General features: G+C 39.4%; 3 protein-coding genes across 5 annotated transcripts in view; 2 read left to right on the forward strand and 1 right to left on the reverse strand.

Moving 5' to 3' along the window:
• TRPM7 (transient receptor potential cation channel subfamily M member 7) overlaps positions 1 to 11,946 on the forward strand; it is a 36,677-nt gene extending 24,731 nt beyond the window's left edge. The window contains exons 16-29 of the mRNA XM_042039199.1: positions 308 to 463; positions 597 to 740; positions 1,328 to 1,456; positions 1,694 to 1,978; positions 3,029 to 3,203; positions 3,744 to 3,876; positions 4,713 to 4,897; positions 5,566 to 5,698; positions 6,167 to 6,882; positions 8,900 to 8,976; positions 9,830 to 9,889; positions 10,932 to 11,013; positions 11,407 to 11,477; positions 11,586 to 11,946. Of these exons, the coding sequence (XP_041895133.1) occupies positions 308 to 463; positions 597 to 740; positions 1,328 to 1,456; positions 1,694 to 1,978; positions 3,029 to 3,203; positions 3,744 to 3,876; positions 4,713 to 4,897; positions 5,566 to 5,698; positions 6,167 to 6,882; positions 8,900 to 8,976; positions 9,830 to 9,889; positions 10,932 to 11,013; positions 11,407 to 11,477; positions 11,586 to 11,669 (2,430 nt within the window). The 3' untranslated portion in view covers positions 11,670 to 11,946. The remainder of the gene's footprint in view (positions 1 to 307; positions 464 to 596; positions 741 to 1,327; positions 1,457 to 1,693; positions 1,979 to 3,028; positions 3,204 to 3,743; positions 3,877 to 4,712; positions 4,898 to 5,565; positions 5,699 to 6,166; positions 6,883 to 8,899; positions 8,977 to 9,829; positions 9,890 to 10,931; positions 11,014 to 11,406; positions 11,478 to 11,585) is intronic.
• Positions 9,891 to 26,563, reverse strand: part of USP8 (ubiquitin specific peptidase 8) — a 38,684-nt gene continuing 22,011 nt past the window's right edge. The window contains exon 20 of the mRNA XM_042039203.1: positions 9,891 to 11,520. Within this exon, the coding sequence (XP_041895137.1) occupies positions 11,458 to 11,520 (63 nt within the window). The 3' untranslated portion in view covers positions 9,891 to 11,457. The remainder of the gene's footprint in view (positions 11,521 to 26,563) is intronic.
• Positions 19,719 to 26,176, forward strand: USP50 (ubiquitin specific peptidase 50). Of its 3 annotated transcripts, XM_042039215.1 has the most exons (6): positions 19,756 to 21,884; positions 22,263 to 22,458; positions 23,071 to 23,268; positions 23,722 to 23,864; positions 24,951 to 25,080; positions 25,655 to 26,176. In XM_042039215.1, exons 1-6 carry the CDS (start codon positions 21,697 to 21,699, stop codon positions 25,817 to 25,819), a joined length of 1,020 nt encoding a protein of 339 aa, XP_041895149.1. In that variant the 5' UTR covers positions 19,756 to 21,696; the 3' UTR covers positions 25,820 to 26,176. The 3 variants fall into 3 exon arrangements, with proteins under 3 accessions (XP_041895147.1, XP_041895148.1, XP_041895149.1); XM_042039213.1 differs by having other exon boundaries at positions 19,719 to 21,884; positions 24,951 to 26,176; XM_042039214.1 differs by lacking the exon at positions 23,071 to 23,268 and having other exon boundaries at positions 19,719 to 21,884; positions 24,951 to 26,176.

A 26,563-nucleotide genomic window follows, 5' to 3' on the forward strand; every position in this document is an offset into this window, starting at 1 on the left:
GAGTGCACAGAGAAGGTCTCTGTCTTCAGGCTTGGAGTACATTCTTTCTAGTAGCCTTGAATTTTGGAATTTGTTGGTTTTTCCCATTTCCTGTGTCTTCAAGTCAGGAAACACTCTGTATATGTGATCCTAAGCTCTTAAGTGTATATACAAGTAATAACAACTAATTATTTTCTACATTTTTTCCCTAAATAACAAGCAAGTGAAATTTAAATAATTAATTTTCAGAGGCTATTCTGTGTGTTGATGTGTTCTGATGCTTTAATGTAGTTGTGAACTATTTACACTTAGTCTTCATCTTTTCCAGGTGATACTGAGTATTCTGCTCCCTCCTGCTATACTGCTGCTGGAATATAAGACCAAGGCTGAAATGTCACATATTCCTCAGTCTCAAGATGCACATCAAATGGCAATGGATGACAGTGAGAACAACTTCCAGACTGCAGCAGATGAAATACCAATGGTAACGTGAGGCAGGGGGAGACATTAAAAACAGTATTCCTCACTTTTTATATTTTTAAGTCAAAGCAGAAGTGGAATTGAGTGCCAAAAAGCATGTATTTTTGTGGGGGAAGTTAACAGTCCTTTTATTTTAGGAGGTTTTTAAAGAAGTGAGGATCTTGGACAGTACTTTCGAAAAGCATGACATGGAGACTCCAGCAAAACCCAAAAGACTCCCAATTACACAGAAGTTTTATGCATTTTATCATGCTCCAATTGTGAAGTTTTGGTTTAATACGGTGAGTTTTTTTCTGTGTGTAGTGTGTATTTTATTTGGAAATGTAGCACAGGTTTTTGGGTTCTTTTCCCAACATGTAACTCTGATTGAATCAATGTTAAGCACTTTGCAAAAAGCAGACAGAAAACCCCTTGTCTTGCTAAGCAGGAAATGAGAAATACTTGATTTTATAAAACTGCATATGCATGTGCTGTGCCCTGTGATTTGGGTTTTTTAAAATTCTGTTCTGAGTAATTAATCTCATTATTTGCTATCAGGAGTTCTATAACCATTTATTAGTCTGAAGTGTTCATGCACAGCTTCATTCCAATCACTGTAATAGAAATGCTAGAATTTGTACTGAAGGAAAATAGCTGTAATAAGAGCAAAGCTTTTCTAACAATAAATGGCTTATTACAGCTATTTTTCCTTTTCTAAGATGAAAATGTTTGTATTTCCTTATAAATAATAACTTGTCTGTTTAAAGGGGTAAATATAGTCCTGTAATCCTACTTGGAGCTTTTATTGTGTACCACATCAAAAGATTCCATGTGCATCTGTAAAGGATCCTTCAGTAATTATATGTATATGCTTTATCTGGTTTTTCAGTTGGCATACTTAGGATTCCTCATGCTCTACACATTTGTGGTTCTTGTAAAAATGGAAGAATTACCATCTGTTCAGGAGTGGATTGTTATTGCTTACATTTTCACATCAGCAATTGAGAAAATTCGTGAGGTATGCCTGTAACAGTCTGGGATTTTAGCCTTTTTTTGTCAGTTAAAACAGTATGCTTTAAACTATTCTATAAACAAGAAAACCTAAGAAACTTCAAGCATCAGAGTACATGATGCAATACCTTTATCTTAAACCTATTTTATTTTTGCAAGCATAAAAATACTAGTGATTCATGTATTTCACTCTTGGTCCCTGTGCAATAAATGCGAGCTGTCCTGACCTTCATTTCTTTTACAGATTTTTATGTCAGAGGCTGGGAAGATTAATCAGAAGATCAAAGTGTGGTTCAGTGACTACTTCAACATCAGTGACACAGTTGCCATTGTCACTTTCTTTATTGGGTTTGCATTAAGATTTGGAGCCAAGGGGAATTTTGGAGAAAACACTTACAGAGAAAATTATGTCTTTGTTGCTGGAAGAATAACTTACTGTCTCAATATAATTTTTTGGTATGTGCGATTACTGGATTTTCTAGCTGTAAATCAACAGGCTGGCCCTTATGTTATGATGATTGGGAAAATGGTAAGTACTATGTTTGTTGCTGATTTTCTTCCCAACTGCATCCATTTATAACTTCTCTCATAGTTTTAAATAGTAAAAAGTTTCTTATCCTGCTGTAACAGGATAGCAACTTGGTGTGCAGAATTAGCTAGCTGGAATATAACTTAGACTGTTCCAAAGCAAGCACTGATCATAAGGCTTCCCTTATGGAGCTGTCTCTGTCACAGAAATATAAGAAAATGGCAAATCTTCCTTCTCTGGCCTGTTTTGTTCTCAGATGTCAGAGACTTAAATGAATATGATGAAGGCTTTGTCTTGATTCAGCCTCCCATTTAGGTCCTATTTATAGCCTTTGTGCTCTTTAGGTCAAAACTTTTAACTTGTTCTGCATCCTAAACCACCTTCATGGTTTTGTGCTATGGAAAACTGGGAATAGATTGTGCTCTATGTGCATCTCACACAGAAAATATTAAAATTGTTTAAACTTCAAGTTAAATACCCTAGCTCTACTGTCAGTAGCTATTCTAAATGTTAAAAAGCATCTTAAAGCTTGAGAGCTGTGTATATGAATGTGGAAGGAGCCTTTTGTGTTTCTTTCCTCTATAAAATGGTTTCTACAAAACTGAGCCCTGTCATTCCTTAAAAACAAGGGCACCAAGTTGCTCATTTCTCACTTTGATTTCTTCCAAGAGGCATAGGTTCTGTGTTCCTGCCCTTGGAACACTCTGCCTCTGGTTTTTGTGCAGCTACTGAGCACATTTAGGAAGGAATGTTTCTCTTTGTCAGCTGCTCCTCGTGTACATATAGTATCAAGTTGAAAAGGTCAGTTGCCTTTGCCCAAGGATACTAAATACACTGTAAGAAAGGACAGGAAAAAAACCCAATAGTTTTGGGGTTTTTTTACAGGGCTTTTTATTGGACAGAATTTTCTGAGTGAATATTTGTGTCCTGGACTCTTTTCCTTATGTAATACATAGAATTTCTCAAGTGTACACTGTCACTGGAAAAGTTTTTAAGTTGTGAGATCATACTTAGGACCTCGTGGATTAACTGACTTTTTTGTGTTGATAGGTGGCCAACATGTTTTACATTGTGGTGATTATGGCACTTGTACTACTTAGTTTTGGTGTTCCCAGGAAGGCAATACTGTATCCTCATGAGGCACCCTCTTGGACTCTTGCTAGAGATATTGTGTTTCATCCATACTGGATGATTTTTGGTGAAGTCTATGCCTATGAGATTGATGGTAAGATACTGCAATTATGAAGCAAGTAAAGAGAAAACTTACTCTGATAAGGTCTTCTCAAAACCTTACAAAATTCCCAGTACTGTTGGCATTGATTCCATTCATTGGATTTTCTCCCTTTTGTGGGTTGCAGCTCTGTAACTATGTGACCTGACTTTTCATTTTCTTTTATCAAACTTGATTGGCTTAGAATGAAAACTACATAATCACAATTTCTTACAAGGCTATTCCTAGCAAGATTTTGGAATACTGCCCCACAGCTATCATGACAAAATTTTGGCTGTGATGGTGTAGTATGCTTTTTTTAAAAAGCCAGTAATATAATTATAGCATAGTATCAGCCAGAAACATTCTCAGGTGTTTTTCTGCCATGTTCCTAAATGCATGGAGACATTTTGAGTTGCAGAACCAGTGCTTGATAGTTGGTTGTTGCAAACTGTTAAGTGACTTTTTTTTTTTTTTTTTTCTGTGTTTGTCTATACCTGCTGGGAGATCTAAAAGATGTACATGTCTTCTCTGTATCTTTTTTTCCCAACACAGTATGTGCAAATAATTCTGATGAAAAAGTTGCTCATCTCTGTGGCCCAGGAACATGGTTGACCCCGTTTCTTCAAGCTGTCTACCTCTTTGTACAGTATATAATCATGGTTAATCTCCTTATTGCATTTTTCAAGTGAGTATATAGATAATAGTTAATTTTTGCTGATAATTTGACAAGTTTCTATTTCATTGCAATAAGAGGACAAGATAAGAACTGATGCCAGATCAAAGCAATCCCATTTCCTGAAAGTTTTTTCAGTTTCCAAGGCTGGTCTTTGTCTCCTCCTCACTGCAAGCCCATGGCTATGTTAGGGAAGTGTGTGATGTGACTGGCTCACATCTCATCTGTGAGGTCAGGGGAATCAGAAGTTCAAGGAAGTTTGAAGGCATTTTGTAACTTTTCTTTGTCAGAAAACAAACAGAATTGTTTCTTTGTCTTTATATTGACTGTTGTTCCTAAATTCATTTAACATTCTCCAGTTGATTGAGTCCAATTGTACTAAGTTCTCTTTTAAAACAGTTCTCTGCAAGTGTTTGATTTATGAGCATAAGGAGCTCACAAACACTGAGGAAGGCAGACTGCAGAATTAACATGGTGTGATACAAAACTCTGGGTTTAGTTAGAAATAATTAATTTTTTTGTTCAGCAAACTTGAAATTTGATCTCTCTGTAATTTATTTCTGAGTAAAGGTACTGAGATGTTACCTGATGGGAGAATTTTTTTAACCCTCTCTTTGCTCTGGATCATGGTGTTCTCTTGAACATGTTTCCAACTTCCACAAAAATAATTTTGCAGCAGAAAACAAGTTCATGCTTTTGTCTCTTAGTTAACTGGCTTCAGAATTCAAGATTGTTATCAAAGTGTTAAAAAAGCAAACAATATCCAACAACCACCAAACAAACAGCACCAACTCCCCACCACCCCAAAAACCACCTTGATGTGTTAATACTGTTCTGTTCCCTTTCAGCAACGTGTATTTACAAGTCAAGGCAATTTCAAACATTGTGTGGAAGTATCAGCGCTATCATTTCATTATGGCCTACCATGAAAAACCTGTTCTGCCTCCACCACTGATCATTCTTAGCCACATGGCTTCCCTGTTCTGCTGTATATGTAAAAGAAGGAAGACAGACAAGACTTCAGATGGGCCAAGTATGAACAGTTACCCAAAAAATTGCAGTAATGTTTTTGCTATGGTTAAAGCAAACTGTCAGAAAAGCGCCGTGTTCTTGGTTATAATGTGTATTGTGAAGAAAGTCAAAGTGGGTCTTCATTTTCTGTGTTTTCAGTATTGGTAGTTCTTTTGAAAAGCACTCTGCTTTTCTCAAGAGTATAATGGCAGCCCCTAGAAATCTCCAGTAAAGCTAACTTACGATACAAACTAACAGATGAGATTTCTTGTTACTGCTAATGGAGAAGAGGTTTTTTTTTTCCTTCTGTAAAACTTCTTTGAAACGTTAAAAAAAAAAAAAAATGGCAGGGAATTCCACAGAGAATAAAATCCAGCTAAGGAATCTAGCTTCTGCCTCAAAGATAAAGGGATTAAAGGGTAGGAGCATAAGGAATGATAAAATTGTACACAGATCCTCTCAGAATTACTATTTTCATTTTATTTTATTGCCAGTCTTTGACCTTGAGAACTTTTTTGCAATGACAGGGGAAGGGTCTTAGGTGGCACTCTGGTGGGGCTTTTTGGTTTGTTTGGGTGTTTTTGTTGTGTCTCTATTGTTAACACCCTTTGGAGAGTTGTGACTGCTAGTTTTCAGCACCTGTACAACTTCATTACATATGTGTCATCTTAACTGTTGATCTCTCTTTAGAACTCTTCCTGACAGAAGAAGATCAGAAGAAACTTCATGATTTTGAAGAGCTGTGTGTTGAGATGTATTTCAATGAAAAGGATGATAAATTTCATTCTGGAAGTGAGGAGAGGATTCGAGTCACATTTGAACGGTAGAATATTTACAAGTAAAATTTCTGAATAGAGAATTAGAACTTTTACAGGTTTTTTTAATGTAGTTTAAGGGGGGAGAAATGCAGCTTAAGAACATAAAGTGTTCATGCAAATTTTATATGGTATCTTTCCATTGCTATGCAGAAACTGGTAATGTGATGCTTCTTGGTCTGTAGAAGCACTCCGTAAATTGAGGCAATTGTATTATTTAGTTTCCCGTGATGTTTTAAGAAACTGATAGATTTCAGAAAATGCTGTAGGCTCTCTATTGATAAGTGTTTTCATTCTGTGATTGAGAAGTATGTACAAATGTTGTACTACAAAACAGTCCAATACTGTCATATCATTGTGACATTTCAGAGTTGGTTTCCCCCCGGTTAAATGGGCAGAAAGGGTTATAATCATGTTTCTTTTGTGTATTGAGAAAAATACCTTTCATATCCACTTCATAATTTGATTTTTCTTAGGGTGGAACAAATGTGCATTCAGATAAAGGAAGTTGGTGATCGTGTCAACTACATTAAAAGGTCATTGCAGTCTTTAGATTCACAGATTGGCCACCTCCAGGATCTGTCTGCTCTAACTGTGGATACTCTGAAAACACTGACTGCGCAGAAAGCTTCAGAAGCCAGCAAGGTTCATAATGAAATCACACGGGAATTGAGCATTTCAAAACATTTGGCACAAAATCTCATTGAGGATGGCTCTCTCAGATCATCTGTGTGGAAGAAGCACAGCATTGGAAATGTCTTTGGCTCTTTTCCACAAGGAGGCCTTGAGGGTAATAACGCTTTACTCTGTAACATTTCTATACGAGATGACAAAGAAGTCCAGCATAAGACAATTGGTCAGGAGTTGGCTCTGGTTCCCCGAAAAGAAGAAAAAAACTTCCAAGAGGCAGGTTCCTCAGGCAGTGCCTTATTTTCAAATGCTGTTTCCCCTCCAGAACTTCGCCAACGAATACAGGCTGCAGAGATCTCAAAATCCACTAGTAAAAGTAAAAAATTAGGCAACTCATCCAACAGCATGCCACATGTAACATCCCCAACAGCCAAGTTTTTTGTTAGCACTCCATCTCGACCCAGTTGCAAAAGTCAGCTGGAATCTTCAGCAAAGCATGAAGAGACTGTTTTCTCTAAGGCTACAGAAGGAGATAATAATGTAGAATTTGGTGCTTTTGTGGGTAAGTATAACAAAGTAGATTCTGAATGTCCTGAAGTCATTATTAGCTGCTCTTATCCTCTTCCTTCTGGCTCTGCTTGCCTTGCTTTCACCCAACCTTGTGTTGAAAATGGAGGATACGTTAATTGTGGTTTTATTCATGATGAGAGTGACACTAATGATAACTACAGCTGCAGAGTTGACAAATGTGCTCACCAGTCCCCTGTCAAGTTAGCGAAGAACAAGCCCCAAACGAAGTTCTCTTTGTCAACGGGCGACTTGATGTCAACAGTCAACTGTTGCGGCTCACGTGGAAAATTGACTATTAAAGATGAACTTTCCAAAAGTCAGCATGTCCATGCAATGGAACTGCAAACCCGAGATTTATGTTCTAACATCCTTATGGGACTGCTTCATAAACTGTGGACCAAATCTAAGCCACAAGGTTTGACTTACCAAGAATTGTATGGTATTTTGGGTGTATTCCGGTTGCAGGTGACTTTATTCTACCATTTTGCTCTGCTTTTTTTGCATTTAACATCTCTAATTTCCCTATGTTGCTTGAATGTTTTTTTTAACTGAAATTATAATTTCTCCATAATTCTGTCACATAGACAATATTTTTCTGAAAAACATTATCCAGTTGTTGAGTATAGCAGCTTTGGGCAATTAGCAGCTGTACAATTTGGTATGGGCACTGTAGACAAACCTATTGTGACTCATTATAAAGCTCCTACCTTCTGATTGCATAAATCAAAAATATTGTCTATTTCTTGACGTAACTACAGAACACTACTCAGGCTGGTGGAGTCCTGGACAAATATCTTTGTGGTATCTGTGTCAAGCTGAGGGTTCCTCCTATACTATATTTCTAAGCACTGTTACAACTGGGATCTCCCACTGTTGCCTAGGCTAACCTATGTTGGGGCAGTCGTTTTGGAAGCTTCCAAAGTCCTTTAATTCAATACAACATTTTGCCTCCCCTCAAGTTCTGCTTAATAGGAAAAAAGTGGATGGTTTTGGTTAGTTACCTACATATTTGAATGGTAAAACAGTGGCAGATTCATTGCAAAATACAGGTGTGGGTTTACTAACTGATCCCTGTAAAGTAGATAATGCTTTAAGTATGCTTAGTGTTTAGTAGAAGATTGTAATCTGGAATTGTCAGGTTGCCTGCAGAGAGGGGTTGTCTTGCCCTAGTTGTTTAGGAATGTCTCAGTGTTTTCCAGAGATTTGCTGAGGTTGTATAAATTTAAATTTCTAGACAAGAGTTTATTCTACTGCTGTGAAACTTGGATTTCTAAGAAGTTAACCTGCATTAGCTATTTGTTTACAAGTGCCTCATGGTTGAAAAAAGAAAGCAAGGCTAAACAGAAATTATGGACAGTGATTGTACAGCTCTTATCTAATCTTTAAATGTACTTCACCACTAATAACTTTGAATACTAACTATACTTATTTACTGGAGCCAGATTTTTTGTATATGGTCCTCTGACACCTCTAGTATTTAGAACATACCCTTCCTTCTTACTGTCCACAATTTACAACACTTGTGATACCGTGCAGGTTTCAGTTGTGAAGCCAAATAGATTTTTGTTCATTATAAAGCCACGTGCTTGGGAAAATTCTGAAAAGTATTTCTTGCAGCTGGGAGGATGGAAGGGTATGTTGTAAAAGCTACCTCCAGGAAACTCTGCTTCTCTTTCATTTGTCAAGCATACATAAAAGTACTGTAATTCAGGCCTTGTTCCTTTCCTGTGAGGAGCATATGCTTGAGTAAAGTTTTAAAACGTTAGCTTTACTTTTTGAATTGTGGTGCTCCACACCTCAGTGCGGGCAAGGCAATAGTCTCATATCAATATATTGTTACACTGATCTTTACTTTAGCGTGTTTGTAATGCCTTTCCTAGTGCAAACAGGCACACAGACCTTAGGTGGTTTGTAACCCTTTGCTATGGTGATGCAAACTATTGGCATGGTCAGAACACTGGAGGTTGCCTTTGATTTTGAATACTCTTTTTGAATTCACTGTGTCAAAGGTCACAGAGACAGCATGGACCTCCAGCGGTTCAAAGAGGCAGCCAGCAAAATGAAGGAAAGAAGTGTTGATATTGAGGTGAGCATGGAAGGCTTTGTCAGATATATTAGTGGGGGTCACTTTCTTTTAAACTGTAATGTCACAGTTCGTTTGGAAAAAGTCTAAGACCAAATATAATCAAAAAACTTACACATTCCTTGCAGACTGCACTTTGCATCTGTTTCATGACTACAAAAAAACAAATCCAGTGAAGACTCATGTAACCTTAACTGCCATCAAGTACTCTTGCTCCATAACAGGATACTCATGAAATAATAAACAAGCTCTGAAGTTATGAAAGTTAAGATGACGACAACTGTGAATTGAGATAAAATTAAGTATCCTATAATTAGTGTTTAATTAAACGTTTTACACTCATAAATTTCAAGATCAGCCTTTGGGAAGGCTAGAGTGATTTACATTATAATTTATAGAGCAAGATGACAGTGCATATAATTTTCAAAAGGGACAAAAATTGTTCCGTATGCTTCCAAGAAGAAAAAGCTTTTCTTATAAATTTGTCATAAACTAAAATGAGTAATTTCTGTTTCCTTAAGAATAATAAAAATGACTAAATGGAAAGTGATTAATCATAACAAACCTGCCTTCCAAGTACTATAGTGTGTGTATATGTATATATATGTGTGTGTGTATATATATATATATATGTGAACTAGTTTTCTCTATGTAGCTGTTGAATTAGTACATACAAATTACTGTTTGCAGTTATCGTGCATTCAGGAGAGAATGTACCTTGAGAATTGCATTATGACCATTTGCAGGGTTTCTGTTCTCAGTTACTCCTTCTGATAAGGATAAAAGCTTTTTGTGTGTATTTTTGACACAGATTTTTTGGTGTTATTGTTAACAATTTACTTTGTTTCTTTGATAGGAGCAACAGGAAGACTTCAAAAAAGCTATATTGGAGGGTATAGAGACAACCAGACTTCAAGTATGTAAAGAAAGTTTCCATTTATTAGAGACATTATTTTTGACAGATACTAAAAGTATTCTTTAGTAAAGACACGGGGTCTCTGTTCTTCTCTCATTATCTGTAAATTGGATGTTTCCTTGACATAGGTCTAAATAGTTTTAGTGTTTAGGGATGTAAAGAAATATTCTTCATGCACACAATCACACATTAGATACACATTTTGGACACACACAGAGGCCTGTGTTATGTGTTTAGGTGTGTGGGGTGTATTCTGTAAGAGGGAAGGGTGAAAAAGGGTGGTAACAACTTCCTAATTGTTATAAATCTAGGAATCAAAAGCAGGGCACAGTGAATTTTTCTATTTCATTCAGGTAACCATTGGAGTTAATAGATGAGTAGGGAGGAATGCTCCAGCCCTGTGTCACTCTATGCACAGTCCTAGTTTGTGACCTTTCTCCCTTTTTGCAAAAGAAATACTTTTTTGTCAAAGTTAACCACCTCAGTATATATTCCAATAATGTGTAATTGCTATGAAGGAGTATGTCCATGAGGAAATTCCATTCATAACCAGTACGTTTTTATGTGGCAAGGGTTTACTGTGTTTTGTTCCTATTTTAAGTGGAACTTAAATTCTAGTTTAACTAAATTGAACTTTAGTTTCTGCCAGAGCCACATTCTTGTATGAGAATTGATAGCCAACAAAGGGATGAGACAGATGAGCTGAACATGGTGCTTGTAGGGATCCGGTGTAATGGACATTTCTGTAGTTGTATCCTGTTGCAACATTCCCTTGCAAAGAACTCTTTTGGTGTGGGTCAGGAGTCCTAATGTGTGCCTGAAAATGTTACAGCTGGTGGCTGCTGTGAGGAGAGCATTTTAACTGAATTAATGCATTCAACATGTGCATTTCTGTGCAGTGAGGTATTTGAAGTACATCCAGATGTTTTGAAGAATCCTGGATTCTGGGTAGAAACTGGGCAGATTGTGGTCCAAGAGTAGTAGTTGAAAGCAATAATGATAATGACTGATGGTAAATGTAATTTTTTTTTTTTTTTGGTAGGGTCTTCAAACTGACAGTGGTCTACGACAATCCAGTTCTTGTGGTGGGTTTACTGACCCTCTGACAGCCCACTCAGAGCAGTGTAAGTCTGGTCTCTGTTCAGGTGACCTAATGTTGTCCCTAACTTGCCTTGCTAATGGATATCCTAAGAAGATGCAAAGGAAACACAAAAGCTTAAATCATCTTGAAATACTTTCATGTTTGATCGTACTTGAATCTTCTTCTGCTTCTTGTGGTTCTTCTAGCTGTGGCAGCTCAATTCTGTTACCTTGTATTTGCCACAGCCAGCCAGAGTGGTAAAAAACAACGTGATCTAGTTAGGACTGCAAACTCCTTTTAAAGATCAGATAGTTATGGGTCAGGCTTTTTTTGTGAGAGCTATCTCATAAAAGCTGTCTATTTGTTCACTGTTAGGAAATAGGTGACAGTGACATGTGCCATTCTTTATCCAGTTACAAATCTCCTTCATTTGCAGTGTACAGCAAGAGCAGGAGAGCATCGAGTGAAGACACTCAGCAAGTCGACTCTAAAGCAGCCTTACTGACGGTTTGTATCGACCTTCTGTGACATTGTTGAGCAGAACTAGAAGCTGAACAAAAAAAGGAGAAGAAACAGATAAAGAATAATACTGATTTGTGGACTTGCTTGTTCTAGGAGGCAACAGGAGACCTGTTTTCACTAAGGGAAGAAGTTGTGTATGTTCTCACTATGAAAATCCATGCTGTTTTCTGTTTGTAGAAAAAACCAAAATTCTTTTCTTTTAAGGAAAAGAATTATTTATATAATCCATGAAACAGTAGTGAATATATAGCCTTATTTATTCTTTTAATTGTAGTTACCATTTCTCGGTTGTATTTGGGTCTCTCCATTCAACTGCAGTTCAGTACAGCCTGGTTTGGAAAATAAACAGGCTGTACTGCAAGAGCTTAAAACACATTGCCACCCACCCCACTTCCAGCTGAATATAATGTGCTTTCCTTAACTGAAGCCCTCTTTGTTTTTCCTCTCCTTTGTTTCAAAGGATTGGCTACAAGGCAGACCTTCAAATAGCAGTCAAATGTAAGTAAGCTTTCTACTAATGGAGCAATTTTATCACTCTGTATTTTGATCTGTTTTTCTTTTTGGTTGCCTTTGGCTATAGTGGTATTTAGTTGCGTTTAATGCAAAAAAACCCCACCGAGTTTGAAATTTTTTTCCTAATAAATGACCAAATGTGTTCACAGGAACCATGGGATCATCATAGAATGTTTTGGGTTGAAAGGCTCTCCCAGCCTGTCTCTGGAACAGAGGGGCTCCAGCCCTTGGAGTATCTTTGTGGCCTCCTCTGGGCCCTCTCCAACAGGTCCTTCCTACCTTGGGGGCCCCAGAGATGGACACAGTGCTCCAGCTGGGGTCTCTCACAGCAGAGCAGAGGGGCAGAATCACCCTCCTCAACCTGCTGGTCACTCTTCTTGGATGCAGCCTAGGATTGGGTTGGCTCCCAGGCCTGCAGGGGCTCATGGGTGGGTGATGTTGAGCTCTCACCGTGCTTTGACAGGTTCTGTTTAGATTAATGGTGACACACGTTGAAGGGCAAAACATGAAAATGACTGTGTTGACACTTGGTGAGCAGCTCTCTTCCTGGTAAAGGTCTTTACTCAACCTTTCAAACTGTAACCACCTCTGCAATCGTGCAGACGTTTCTCTTGTTAACAATTACCCTCTGAGTTAACTCTTAAAGCCATTACCTTATTTATCTGATAACAGAAGGGTAAGCCGTTGTGAACAAGTTTTAATTAAAGCACCTCTGTGGGAACGAGCTCTTGTGATGCAAACTTTACATAATGTTGTGCATGACTTGGAGGTATTTAAAGTGTAGCTCTAAAAGCACGAGATTACTTAACAGCTTTCCATTACTATTTTGTAATTAAGAAACCTGTACTGCCCTTGAAAAATAGGATAACAGGATAAGAGTGGTACTGTGAGGTTAACAAGGTGACCTAGGATGGTGTGTCAAAAGCAGGGAATACAAAGTGAGTTCTGAAGATGACTTGTTTTTGTGGCATTTCACAGGCCATCGGAAGAAGATGCATTGAATGGTAAGTTTTCTTTCTGCTGTAAAGGTGAGGGATTTTTGTATATAACCAACTGCTTGGGTCTTGTATGACAATGTATTTAATTGATGGTAATTTGGAATTTAATGGACACACAACACTGCGATTTTTTTTTTTTTTTTAATTTTTCATAAACCACATATCATTAAGCACTACAATTTTTTATTTTTTTCCCCTGAGGTACTAAAGACCTAAGTGCAATATTTAATTTTCTGCACAGCAGATCCTTTTCAAACTGTAGTTACTTGGCAGTTGTTCTTTGCGTGTGGTATTTTAGTACATAAATTAGTGGCAAGAATATCTCTTTTTTTCTTCCTTTTTCTCCTTAATCTCTTTTCAGGCATTGCTTCTCCTTTCAAGCCCATCATGGATATCAATTACTATTACTCAGGTCAGTCCCTCTTATGAACTAATGTTTGTATTTTTATTGACACTTCTAAATCCTTAAACTTCAACAAATGCTGCAATTTTCCTCTAGCTGTAGAAAGAAATAACCTGATGAGATTATCACAGAGCATTCCATTCACTCCTGTGCCTCCAAGAGGTAAGAACTGTATTTCTTGTTGCTGGTTCACTGTGGTCTTTTGGGGAAGAAGAGAAAAGCAAACCTTATATGGAATTTGGTTTGATCATTCTAATATAGAAGGATCAAAGCAAAGTTCACAGTTTCTCACAGCAAGTGTGAAACTGAAGTCTTAATGAACTAAAAGAAGTCTAGGCTCTGTCTTAGAACACTCAGAAATATATGTGAGTATGACACCTTTTCTAGGACAACTCACTTGATTATGAAATGTAGATTTAATTATAGTTGTCCTCAGAAATGGTGTTACAGTGATGGTAGTATTGTACTAACAGTTTTATAACAAACTATTCTGGAAGGATCCCTTAAAGTTGTCTCCACTTGTATAAACTGTAAACAAACATTTGTTCAGTGTTAGTGCTGTTTGAGCAGTGTCATTAACAGGTCTAAATAGGAGGACAAATTTTGCATCTCTGTGAAAAGCTGGAGAGGGGTTGTCCTACTGGGCAGTTTAAACTTCTTGTTAATTCAGGATGTTTGTAATGACTTAATATTGCAGCTTGTTGTAAGAAATCATAGGTTTTCAGTGCTTTTAATATTAAACTTGGAAAATCCAATTCAGTAATTCTTTTTGTGCTGCCACATAGGTGAACCAGTCACTGTGTATCGCCTTGAAGAAAGTTCTCCCAGCATCCTGAACAACAGCATGTCCTCCTGGTCACAACTGGGACTCTGTGCTAAAATTGAATTTTTAAGTAAAGAGGAGATGGGAGGAGGTTTACGTCGAGCTCTCAAAGTTGTCTGCACGTGGTCAGAATATGATATCCTGAAATCAGGACATCTCTATATCATCAAGTCTTTTCTTCCTGAAGTTGTCAATACTTGGTCAAGCATTTATAAGGAGGACACTGTGTTGCACTTGTGCTTGAGAGTAAGTTCTATCTTTGTCAGTTATTAAACATGGACAGGCATTACATGTTGAACAGGAATCATTTTTCCACCTGTAAACTAGTATATACTTACTAGAGTAGAAAAAAAAATGGTTACTCTGGGAATTCTGTATGAGCAGAAGGGATAAAAACTCTGCTCCAGAATGGGTTATTTAATCAAAGAGCTCAAACTCTTAAAATATAGACATCATTTAAAAAGCAAGTAATCTGTTGCCCTGTCTTGGGGGAACAGACACTGTTCCCACTGCCTGCTTGGCTCTCTGCTGTTCCCTGTTCTGTAATGCAGCTAATGGAGTGTGGGTTTGACTCACAGGAAATCCAGCAGCAGAGAGCAGCACAGAAGCTGACCTTTGCATTCAACCAGATGAAGCCCAAATCCATCCCATACTCTCCAAGGTGAGTGTGTTTAAGCTGCTGTTATGGTGCATGCTTTTGGCTCAGGGGGAGGCCTTACAGGGTTGCTGGCAGATGCATCAAATATATGAAGATACTCACATGTGGATATTTGGAATATTGCTGTCAATGTGGCAAGCAGACTTGTCCTTGGCAGTATTTCCCACTGATACTTTCTGCACTGATTCTAATATACTGTAATCATCTAAATGGCTTTGTATAATGGTTTAAAAACCTTTAAATCGTTAGCAAATCAAATAAAAATCTAATAGTAATGATAGATCTGTCATTTATTTCGGAATTACATTCATTAAGTATGCTTTTTACTAGGTTCTTGGAAGTTTTCCTGTTATATTGCCACTCTGCTGGCCAGTGGTTTGCAGTTGAAGAGTGCATGACTGGAGAGTTTAGAAAATATAACAACAATAATGGTGATGAGATAATCCCAACTAACATGCTGGAGGAGGTTATGCTGGCTTTCAGCCACTGGACATACGAGTACACAAGAGGAGAATTGTTGGTACTAGATCTGCAAGGTAATGCCCTGACTTTGAAACTGGGGTTGGGGCCAAGGTGTATGCAGGTTTTTCTTTTGATAGCACTTTGCTAAGAATTTGTATTCCTGTAGTAAATAACAAGCATTATTTAGTGCTTCTTCTTCTAGTTAGTTTGAATCTATGATTTTCTTATTTAACCATACCATGATATAGATTGGAAAGGACTTCTAAGGTCGTCGAGTCCAACTTTACCCAGCACTGCTGAGTCCACCACACACCACGTCCCCAGGTGCCACCCCGAAACATCTTTCAAATCCTGCAGGGATGGTGCCTACACCACTTCCCTGGGCAGCTGTTCCAGTGCTTGGCAACCTTTTCAGTGAATAAATTTTACCTCATATCCAATCTCAACCTCCCCTGGTGCAACTTCAGGCCATTTCCTTGTCCCATTGCTGGAGACCATCCCCCACTGGGCTACAGGGTCCTTTCAGGTAGTTCTAGACAGTGATAAGGTCTCCCCTGAGCCTCCTTTTCTCCAGGCTGAATGCCCCCAGCTCCCTCAGATGCTCCTCACAGGACCTGTTTTCCAGACCCTTCACCAGCTTTGTTGCTTTAATGTGGTCTTAAATCTTACAGCAACATGGAAAATATAAATATTTTATATATATATACATCTTTTCCTAATGAAATGTGCCATAAAAAGATGCTATTTCTTGGCACATTGGTGCAGTACCAATGTGATAAGCTGGTTTTATCCTGAACTCTGTGCCAGGTATTCTGGCAGTGAGAACTGTATAGGAGGTTTTTCTCATGGGTGAAAACTCAAGATAGGAAATGCAAAAAATAGGTGGAAGAAATCTGAGAAGTACCAAGTGCTTGTTTAGGAGCAATTTTTTAAGGGTAGAGAATCACATATAGTTTGGGTTGGGTTTGTTGTGGGTTTTTTTCTCTTTTTATTCTTGGAGAAGCTGAGAAGTCATAGCTAAGGATTCCAAGGCTTTTTAATATTAATGTATTTATGTAATCAGAAATGTATCAGATTTAACTTTTTCTTCATGTGCTGTCTGAAGGTGTTGGTGAAAATTTGACAGATCCCTCTGTGATAAAAGCTGGGGAAAAAAGGTAAGGGTAAAGAAAGACTGAATATTATAAAATTTTCACTGGAAAGGGAAAACACATTTAAGTGATGTTTATGTGCACTTTATTTCTAAGGTCATATGATATGGTGTTTGGTCCGGCCAATTTGGGAGAGGATGCAATAAAAAACTTCAGAGCAAAGCACCACTGTAATTCCTGCTGCAGGAAACTGAAACTTCCTGGTAAGAGCTGCTGTATCCCTCCTCCTGAGACACCTATGTCATGAGATGTTGTATGAAACATAATGAAATAGTCAAGGCATGCTGTGAAAGTGGAACAAGTAATAAACAGCAGTTTTGTAATTTGACTCAAATAGCTCAAGAAATAGTAATCATTGTGACTTTGTTCTGTTTGTACAGATCTGAAGAGGAATGATTACACACCTGACAAGATCATATTTCCTCAGGACGATGCCCCTGAATTGACAATTCAGCCTGGAAGCTGCACCAAAGATTCCGATCCGGCCAATTCTATTCGGCTGATGCTCTGATGATGTGACCAACTCATGGCTTTGTTCAAACTTCATGGAACCTCACAAAGTTGTCACTTACCTTTCCCTCACTTTAATGGAAACGAAGACTTGTCAAAACAAGGATTACTGTCTTATAAGTGGAATTTTGGCTGGTCCATAATCTAAGGATTTTACGACTTGTGATAACCATCTACAGAGCAGCGTGGCAGCTGATCATTCTAAAGGTGGATGACAAGTATTTGTGTTTTTAAAGGGGCTTTTTAAGCAGAAAGTTTTATTTTTTATTTTATTTTGGTTTAGTGGAGGATTTTCTTCCTGTAGTCCTGTGGTGGGAAATATGCCTTCCACCAAAAGGATTTTGGTAGTTGATGTTTTAAGGTAAAGCATTTGTCTTTTTGGCATTTGTCTTACTGTCAATAAGCAAAACCAGGAGAAAGCACCTACCTCTGTAATGCCAGAGTATTCTTAGAGCGTTTTCGGAAGTGTTCCACTCATGTTTTCTCACCAGGTGTCTTTTAATCTGGCCTTTTGAAGAGGACAGAGCCAAATGAGGTGTATATAGGATGCAAATAGACTGAAGTTGAAGGTAGGAACTTGATCTGTTCCAAAAGAGAGAGAGTCTCCTGAATCAGGATTCTATCAGCTTCATGACTGTAAAGCTGGGCTTGGTTGTTTTTGTTTTGTGAAATAGAGCCTGAATTGTGCATAATGAAATTTCTTGTTTTACACATTTCAATTTTATCAAGTCACTGTCAAATAGTAACAAAGCCATGATAGACTGGTATAATCATATTTAATAGAAGAATTAGTTTGTGCTGGTCCAAATAAGTTGCCTTGTAAGAACACAAGTTGGAAGTGCTTTCCCTCGTACGTATGTAGTGACCGCTTCAGAAGTTCTGCCTTCCAAAGATCTCCTAAAATGAGTATATTGAAACCGAATGTACACATAACTTGTAAATGTATTTAAAATTGTGTAGAAAACATCTTTAATATTATGTTATTTGTGGTACTTACTTATGAGAGACTAGGGTTGGATTAGCGTTGTGTAAAGTACGGGAGATTGCAATGCACCTTCATGCCAATAAAATGTAATTTAACTGTCCCAAATACTGTTGAGCATTCAGCAAGAAAAGAACCTGTTGTCCAACTGAAGTTTCATGCTGCGATTTTTTTTGTTACATAGGTACTAATTTGTAATTTTTAATTAAAAGGGCAGTATATAGCTCTATAAATTTTTTATTCAGTAGTGTATCTTATAGATACAGACCTAAGGCACGAACACAATAGTTGTTTAAATGGTGTTTTATGTTTGATGGGGAAAGGTAAAATGTTATAAGGATATAATACTGTATACATTTTGTATATCATTAAATCTTTAAAGAATCTAAAATAAATTTATTCTTGTTTACAGACTTCTGCTCTCCGTCTCAGTCTGAAAGGTTATTCTGGTGAACTTAAGTAACTCTTTATGCAGAAAAGTAGGATTTGCTGTGCTGGATCAAGGCAGTTGTTTGCCTTTGAGGTATCACAACTTTGGCCAACACCAGGAACTAGGGAGGTAAAAAAGTGAAAACTGTCATAGTTGTCAAACACATGTGAGGGGGTTAATGAGTTAATGAGTCAAAAATAGCTCTTCACAGTGTTTAATTAGGAGCTGCTTCTTAGATGCCTGATGGCATCTCCTCCTGTTGCTGGGAGGGAATGGGCAGATATTCGAGATGTACTTGCACCTTTCTAATGCCAAGTAACAGCAGCACCGAGTCTGTAACTGGCTCTGCAGATGGAGAGAGATTTCTAGAGGAGCCTCTGCTGTTTTGAAAATGTGACCAAATTCAGCGTATGAAAGAAGAAAAACATATTGAGAAAATTGTAAGTGAAAACTGGGAAGCTTTCTGTTTCTTGACAAATACTTAACTACGCACAGTTAATTTTAGCCATGTTATTGGTCTTCAGTGGTTCTGCTTGTGACTCATTTCTTAGCAAAATAAACAGATGTGACCACCTTGTGATGGGTGTGAGTGATCATGGGGAGTGTTTCTTCTGCTCAGTCTTGCAGTGACTCAGGCCTGAAGCTTTTCAAGACCAAAAGGGGAAAATGTGGTTGGGAAATGCCTGTAAGACTTGGAGTGGTTACCACCGTTCATATTTCTGTACATCTCCCTGGCATGAGCAGTAGCTTACTCTGTGTGACTTACAGCTAGAATTACATGAGGAGTGTATGTCTAAACTGAGGGGGGAGAAATGTGTAACTTTCAGAAGAGATCTGATCCATACTTGCAGAAAAAATTATAAATGTCAAGTATCCTTCAGAGAAGGCATTGGAAAAGTGTGGTGGCAAAGGGAAAAAACAAGTTGGTTTGAAAAAAAAGTAGCCTGACTCTGGACAATGCCACATCCTGCTGATGTTGGGCAGTAGGAACATGAAGATTATTCCATGAAATTAAATTTGTTTGAGCACATCAAGTGTGACTCCTCTACTGAAACCTCATCAGTCTTGAAATGTTCTGTAAAAAGGGAGGAGTTGTGATCCTTTAGCTTTTAAATTTCCTTTAGATTACCAAAGAGGAGGAAAGCAGAAGCACTGGAACTTCTGATAACTATCTAAGAACTAAAGTATTGGCATATCTTCTTAGAACCTAGCTTTTAAATACAGGAATATAATTCAAACCTTCTCTAATTATTTTTTAGTGAAAATCTGAAATGCTTCAGTGACTTTCCTACTAGGAGAGTATTTAAAAGAGTATTTCTCATATAGGGAAATAAATAAGCTGCATAATTTAGACTTTTAATTAATCCACCAAAATCAGCATTGTTGACTGCTTTGTTGCAATATTTAGGTGGTGAAACATTTCAGAGAAAACCAATCCCAAATGCGTTGTGGCAAAACACACAACTGGGGAGCTTTTCTTCAGCTGCTGCTCAGCAGCCTTTTGATTTGGAAAAGGAGGGGTTTGGTTTTTAATCCTGCAACAGTGACTTCCTACACTTTAATTCTTTAATTCTTTTTTAGACTAATGCCATAACTCTTAACACTGCAGGAATTTAGAGAGGGGAAAAGACTACAGCTGGAAACTTGGTAGTAACAGTTCATATTGAATGTTCCTAAAAGACCAGTTGGGAAAAAAATAGGATTTTTTTAACATGCAACAATGCCTCTGAAAAATGTTCTGGTGATTTAATCTTTCTTTTCACAATTAACAGTATTCCTTGCAAGTAATCCACTTTGTGGTGAGAGTAATGGGAAGTTCATTCTCAGCCCCAGAGCTTGCAGTTGGTAGCACTGATGTGGATTTGTGTAGAGTGTTACATTAAAATAGTGAGTCAAAGTCTTGATTCAGGTTCTGGAGAAAGTGGGAATGAACATATCCAGTTCCATTTACAAAACTAGAGCAGATTTTGAGTAGGGGCGGGGGGGGGAGGGTGTTGCTTTTGTGTCTTAGTTTGCAGATACCCAGTTTGGGAGATTAATAGCAGCAACAGCTGTCCCAGGAGTGCTGGAGACATCCTTTGCTTGAAGTTTAACAAGTAAGATGATTAGGGGGTTTTTAAAATCATTTCATGGGCCTCTTCTATGATTACTTCCTAAGTTACCTGTTAAGTAGGGAAAAACTGCTGCTCTTCAGTGGCATATGGGATTCAGAGATGAACTCCACTAATGTACCTAATTAAAAGCCACTTGTCTGCCATGCCTTTTTTCCCCCCCCCAGGAAAATCTTCAGAACACCAGGAAACGAATTCAGTATGATGGTTTGAGGTAGCTCCATCCTTTTATGGTCAACACCCTTGGTCACCCCTGCCCTTCCAGCAGAGCATGGCAATAATAAATCCTAATACAAGTATGAGCAAACATGGATAAAGGTGTGTTGGGCCGAAGCTGTCTGCTCAGTGGAATGGGTGGGTGGCCCTCTCTTCCCCAGGTTTTCTGTTCTGGCTGGCACATGGAAGGAGATGGAGGCAGGTCCAGCCAGGTGTGTTCCCCTGCCCAACGTAACCAAGTGACATCACAAGGGGACTGGGGCAGGAGCAGCCAAGGGGCCAGGATGGAACACAGGACGGAACACGGCTCATCTTTGCTCTACACAGGTTGCTGCAGGTTTAGAGTTCTCTGTCCTGCCTCAGAGAAGAACAGCAGCCTCTAAAAGAGACCAGCAACATCAGTGAGCACATGTGGGTGGTGTAGGGTCTGTGTTCACCCTCTTGACCGCCTGATTGGGGATGGGGACAGTTTGGTCCAGGACAGACTGGTGCAGCCAGAAAACAAACCTACTGAAATTTTCTTAACATGAATTAAGTAGCATTTTATAGCAAAAATCTGAGGAGCAACCTGTTTATAGTAGCATCTGAACTGCGACCTATGGCTTTAGAAAATAGGTAAGTACTGTGCCCCCGAGGAAATGAAATACAATGTAATATGCACCCTTTAGGGCAAAATGCTTAAGGATGGCTATTCACAGGTGACTGTTGTTTTTGAGTAATTATGTATGGAGTAAATGGAATTTTAGGAATAACTCTAAAAGCTCAGGTGTTTAAATAATACCTCTTAATGATGTATCTCACCACATGGGAAAGAGCTTAGTGTGGAAGATGAAGAGTTTTCACCACTATTGATCTGGTAAAAACAAATGTGAATGTAATTCTTAAAGAAGAAACCGTAGCATTTTAGATTTCCACTGTTGCAGATTTTTCTCGTAGTAGGTGCAAGGATGGCATGGAGATGGAAGTATTCCCCCAAGGAACAGCTGGAGGATATGAGCAGCCAGCACCCGGGGCTCACGGGGCTGCAGAACCTGGAGAACACGTGCTACATGAACGCGGTGCTGCAGTGCCTCTGCAGCCTGACCCCCCTCGTGCAGTATTTCCTCTCGGGACGGTGGAACACAGCCCTGCATGAGTGAGTTGGTTTGTTCACAGCTCTGAGATTTTTCTGCTTGGCACTATTTTCCTTCCAAAGGATACGTGTTGCCATGGGGATGTCCAAAGCAGGCACCTGTCAGCTCCCTCCAGGCACTTCCAGTCAGATTGGCCACCAGCTGCTTTCCTTCTCCTTTGAGAGCCCAGCTTGTTTCCTTGCTGGGTCCTTCAGCATGATATTTTTTTGTCATTTTGATGATGATTCCTACAACTTTCTGGGATCTGCAGAGTCCCTCAAGCCAAGTGACAGCTGTCAGAGCTGTACTGTGCCTGCATCTGTTTTCTAAGTTTCTGTATTGTGCTCCTATTTGACACTGTTTTTTCATACTTCACCTGAAACTCTCCCCTTTTTTCCAAGGGAGACTGGGGAGTCTGCAACTGCCTTTGGCTGTTTGATATCCGATATGTGGCTTGGAGAGTTTGACTATGTTTCCCCTGAGGCTTTTCATTCTGTCTTTGGGAAGCGCTATCCAGCTTTTAGCAGGAGGACTCAGCATGATGCGCAGGAGTTTCTCATCTGTGTGCTGGATGACCTCCACGAGGCTTTCAAGGAGGTAAGAGCCCAGCTGTGGTGTTTTGGGAACTGCAGCTGTTTCCTCTGCATCTCATAACTTTGCATCCATGTAATAATTGCCTATCATCCTCTTCTAAACTCCATGATGGGGCCGCTAAGAACTGTCCTTTTCTACCTTTGTTTCATACCCATGTACACACAATTATTAATTTGCTTCTTGTCTAATGCTCCATCAAATTGCAGCCCCAACCTAAATGACAATGCTGTGTGTAGCTTCACTGTCCTAACCTCTCCCTCTCCTTGCTCCTTCCACACTTAATGTTGTTCCACTTTCTCCTCTGCCTGAAAACTTCATGTCTGCCATGCCCCCGTGTCTTTCTCCCCTCCAGAGCCACTGATGAAGAGCTTTTCAAGCAATTAATGCTGTCAAATGTCTGAATTGTTGTATTTTTGTTGCATTTCTCTCAGAAAAGGAATCAATTATAATCTGCATGTATGAAACATCAAGTAAAGTAGCAGCATTTTAGAGCCAAGTTCTGTGGCAAGACTAACTCCTAACCTACTCAGGCAGTGGGCAGCAACTATTAAAACCCAGTGAAAGCACTTCTCAAACAGTTGCTTATCTACATTTTGGTTTTTTTCTTCTGTATAGCCAAGCCAAGGAAGACACAGCTCTGATGCAGGAGCAAGCACAGGGAGTGGCAGTGGCACATCTATTATAACAAAGTTATTTGAGGGACAGCTCAGTTACGGTATCAGGTGTCTGAAATGCAAAGCCCTCGCTGACAGACCCGAGAGCTTCACCGTCCTCTCCCTGCCCATCCCTTCCACCACAGTGTGCTCTCTGCAGGTACAACAGCCAATGCATTCCTGCTGGTTTCTGCTCCATGTGGGAGTAGTGGCTTAGACTAATAGGTGTTATTGGAAAGGGGTTTAGTTACTTTGGTCTCCTGGGCACTGATGCATAGTCTTGGATCTGGTCCTTAGGGAAGTGGGGTTTCTTTACTGCCCTCAGAACCATGGAGGCTGGTAAGGTTACAGGAGCAATGCTCACAAGTTGCCAAGGGATGAGGGATGTTAGTATCATTTAATAGCAGCCATGAGGGTTTCTTTCACTCATCCAAGTATTTCCCCCTTGGGAGGAGAAAGGAAGCCAATCTTGGCTGCTTTGTCTTGCAAATGTATTTGTAATGCGAGCTCTGAAGAGACTTCTCCCTACAGCAAATCCATCTCTTTGCTTAGCACCTACAGGGATGGAGGGAGATGTGTTTGATCAAGTGGGTTTTTTTTCCTCCTTTGACAGGACTGCCTGGAATGCTTTTTTCAGCCAGACACACTGACTCGGAACAACCAGATCCACTGCTACTGGTGTGGAGGCAACCAAGATGCAACAGTAAAGGCCTCCATAACCAAGGCACCACAGATCATTATTTTTCACCTAAAGAGGTATAGTCTAAGTGGGGTAGGATATAGTCAGTTCCTGGGTAATGTGAGACATGAAGAACAGTCACTAGTGTTTGCCTGAAACAAATCACTGCAAATAAGTGGGTTTAGTACTTTAGATACCTGAAAGCTAAATGGGGATTTACAGAAATACAGCTGTCAAACATGCAAGCTGCATTCCTGAATTCTCATGCACAGTGTTCTGCCTTACTGTGTACTGCAGCCCACCAAATTTCTCCCTATACTTGGGATCTGCTCTCCAGAGGGAAGAAAAACTCCACCAAGCAGTGACTGAGTACAGCCCAGTGCAGTGGCTCATACAGTCCCTGTATGATCCCTGTGAATCAGCTCCTGTGGCGAGTGGGAGAACTTGTGGCTTGGGTTCCAAGAGCAGGAGTGACGTTTTGCTTGCCATTACTGCAGTTGAGACACTCTGGTTTTATCCCTTTACTAAATCAGGCTTAAACAGAGTGGTGCATCTGCAAAGGAGCACCTGGGTTAGCAGACTTCACTAGCCACACATAGCCAGATGCTGAATTTATTCTAAAGAATTTTTTTCTTAACTTGTCACCTGTAAAGAAAACTACTCTGGGGTGATTTGGCTTCCCAGAACGATGTTATCTGAAGTTATTATTTAATTTTCCATTCAGCATCTGCTTTTCTCAACATTCTCAAAGGACATATGGTCCCCAGCTGCAGCTCTTGGCCACACTGTGAATGTTTAAAAGTGCAGTGATGTACTCAAAGTTACAGAGGGAAGAGGGATGGAGTCTGGCATGAGAGAAGAGCTGTCAATGGCACTGCAGTCTAGTCCAAAATGTTAAGGACACAGAGAGAGTGATGCAAAGATTTGACTTCAGGCTTTGACTGAAGGATCAGGAAGCAAGAGCTTTGCTTTTCTTGCTGGACATCTCATGTGAGTTTAGTGCATTTCCTGTCAGTTTACTGAAATACACAACATTAATAGAGATCTTTCTTTCAAATGCTGGGTTGGTTTTCCCTCCTCCTAGGAAAGTCAGTTAAGCAACCACCACAATAATGAAAACAGAAGTTGAGAATCATTTAAAATTGTTCAAAATTTCATTTCAGGTTTGCCTGGCAGGACAAGCACAGAAGGAAACTCTCAACCACTGTCTGCTACCCATTCAGGGATCTGGATCTCTCTCCCTACTCCACAGTGTCTTGCAACAAAGCAGAGTACAGCTTGTGTGCTGTAGTGGTAAGCTTTGCCTTTCCTGCTTTTATTGGGAATGCCTTGCCTCATGGAGCAGATGAAGCCTGTGTTGGTTTGGACTTCATGTATGATTTATATTTTAATGTGTGTTTTGTTGTATGCCTTTTTTTACCTGCCATGGACATAGTCCAGTACCAGTATGTAACTGAAGGAGAGAGAAGTAATTTCCCCTTCTTCCCCAACATCCCAATTTTAAAAGAATGCACTCCTGGCACGTAATGCCTCCTCAGAATAAATTCACAGGCTGATCCTGCATGAATCCTGTTTTTAAATGAGGACATGGCTCACAACAAGTGGGACCCTCTTATAGTGACCTGTATCAGGGCTAATAGTTGGGTTGCAAATGTAATTGCAAAATAAATAAGCATAATCATCATCCATTTACTCTGTTTGAAAGAATTTATTTGAATTAACATCCCCTGCTGTAAGCCAAAAGGGGCTAGAACCCTCTCTCCCATCTTTTCCAAGTGCATACATAAAACGATTGCCAGTTCCTAGCTTTGCCTGTAAGGAGACAGAACAGGACTCTGGTTTTAACAGACTGTGTTGTTTGTTGCAGAACCACGCTGGAGATCTGGATTATGGCCACTACACGGCCTTCTGCAAGCACTCAGTCACCAAACACTGGTACAGCTTTGATGATGCACATGTCACCAAGATCCCAGACTCTGCAGTGCAGGCTGACACAGCTTACCTCCTCTTCTACACCTCCCAAGGCTATTGAGACTCTGTTAGTCCTTGAAAACCAACACTGAGTAGGGCAGCAACTAGAATTCACCAGCAGCATTAACCAACTCCTGGTTCATCAATAAACTAGAGCATGTGCACTACTGATCAGCTGTTGTGGTCTTTCAGGAAGTGATTCCTAGAAAGGACAGCTACAGCCTCTAAGCCATGAAGGAACGGGCGTCCGCTCCATGTGCACAAGGGCCGAGGGTTGTTTTCCATGACAACCCCCTTGCAGCTCTCAAAGGAACACAGATGTTGAGCATACAGATGCACTCACCTGGAAGTTCTTGTTTTTCTGCTGGTTAAGTACAGTAGGTTGTTCTAAGCTGCCTTTCAGGAACTAACAGAAGGATACCAAAGTGAAAGCACACAACCAGACCAAACTGTGTTTCAGGAGAGAGCAGAGGATGGAGTGACCATTAATATATAAGAAAGAAAAAGGCATTGTTCTACTGCTGTCATTTTTGTTCCTCTAGCACTTCATACTTGTTTGCAGCTTGTAAGCTTCTGGAAAGCAATCAATATTGGTCTTCATTCCATCAGCAAGACAGACACAGACAGGTAAAGCTCAGAATGTAAGATGTAAGACTTTTGAATGCCAGACTAATCAGAAACAGAAAACTAACCCAAATCCAGAGCAGGGAAATAACGTAAGATGCAACTAGAAGAAATTTTTAAACTAATCAGTTCTGTGCAAAATAGTATATATATTTTTTTCATCTGGAGAAACTTGAAACTC

The sequence above is a fragment of the Corvus kubaryi genome, unplaced genomic scaffold (genome assembly GCF_017639235.1).
Source record: "Corvus kubaryi isolate FWS band 111438036 unplaced genomic scaffold, C.kubaryi_AGA036_p1.0 37394, whole genome shotgun sequence".
Classification (NCBI taxonomy): Eukaryota; Metazoa; Chordata; class Aves; order Passeriformes; family Corvidae; genus Corvus; species Corvus kubaryi.

Coding starts and splice junctions, on each gene's coding strand:
- USP50 (XM_042039213.1), top strand. CDS start 21,697: ATGGCATGGAGATGGAAGTATTCCCCCAAGGAACAGCTGGAGGATATG. Junction 22,459..23,070: donor TCCACGAGGCTTTCAAGGAG/GTAAGAGCCCAG, acceptor TCTTCTGTATAG/CCAAGCCAAGGAAGACACAG. Junction 23,865..24,950: donor ATTATTTTTCACCTAAAGAG/GTATAGTCTAAG, acceptor ATTTCATTTCAG/GTTTGCCTGGCAGGACAAGC.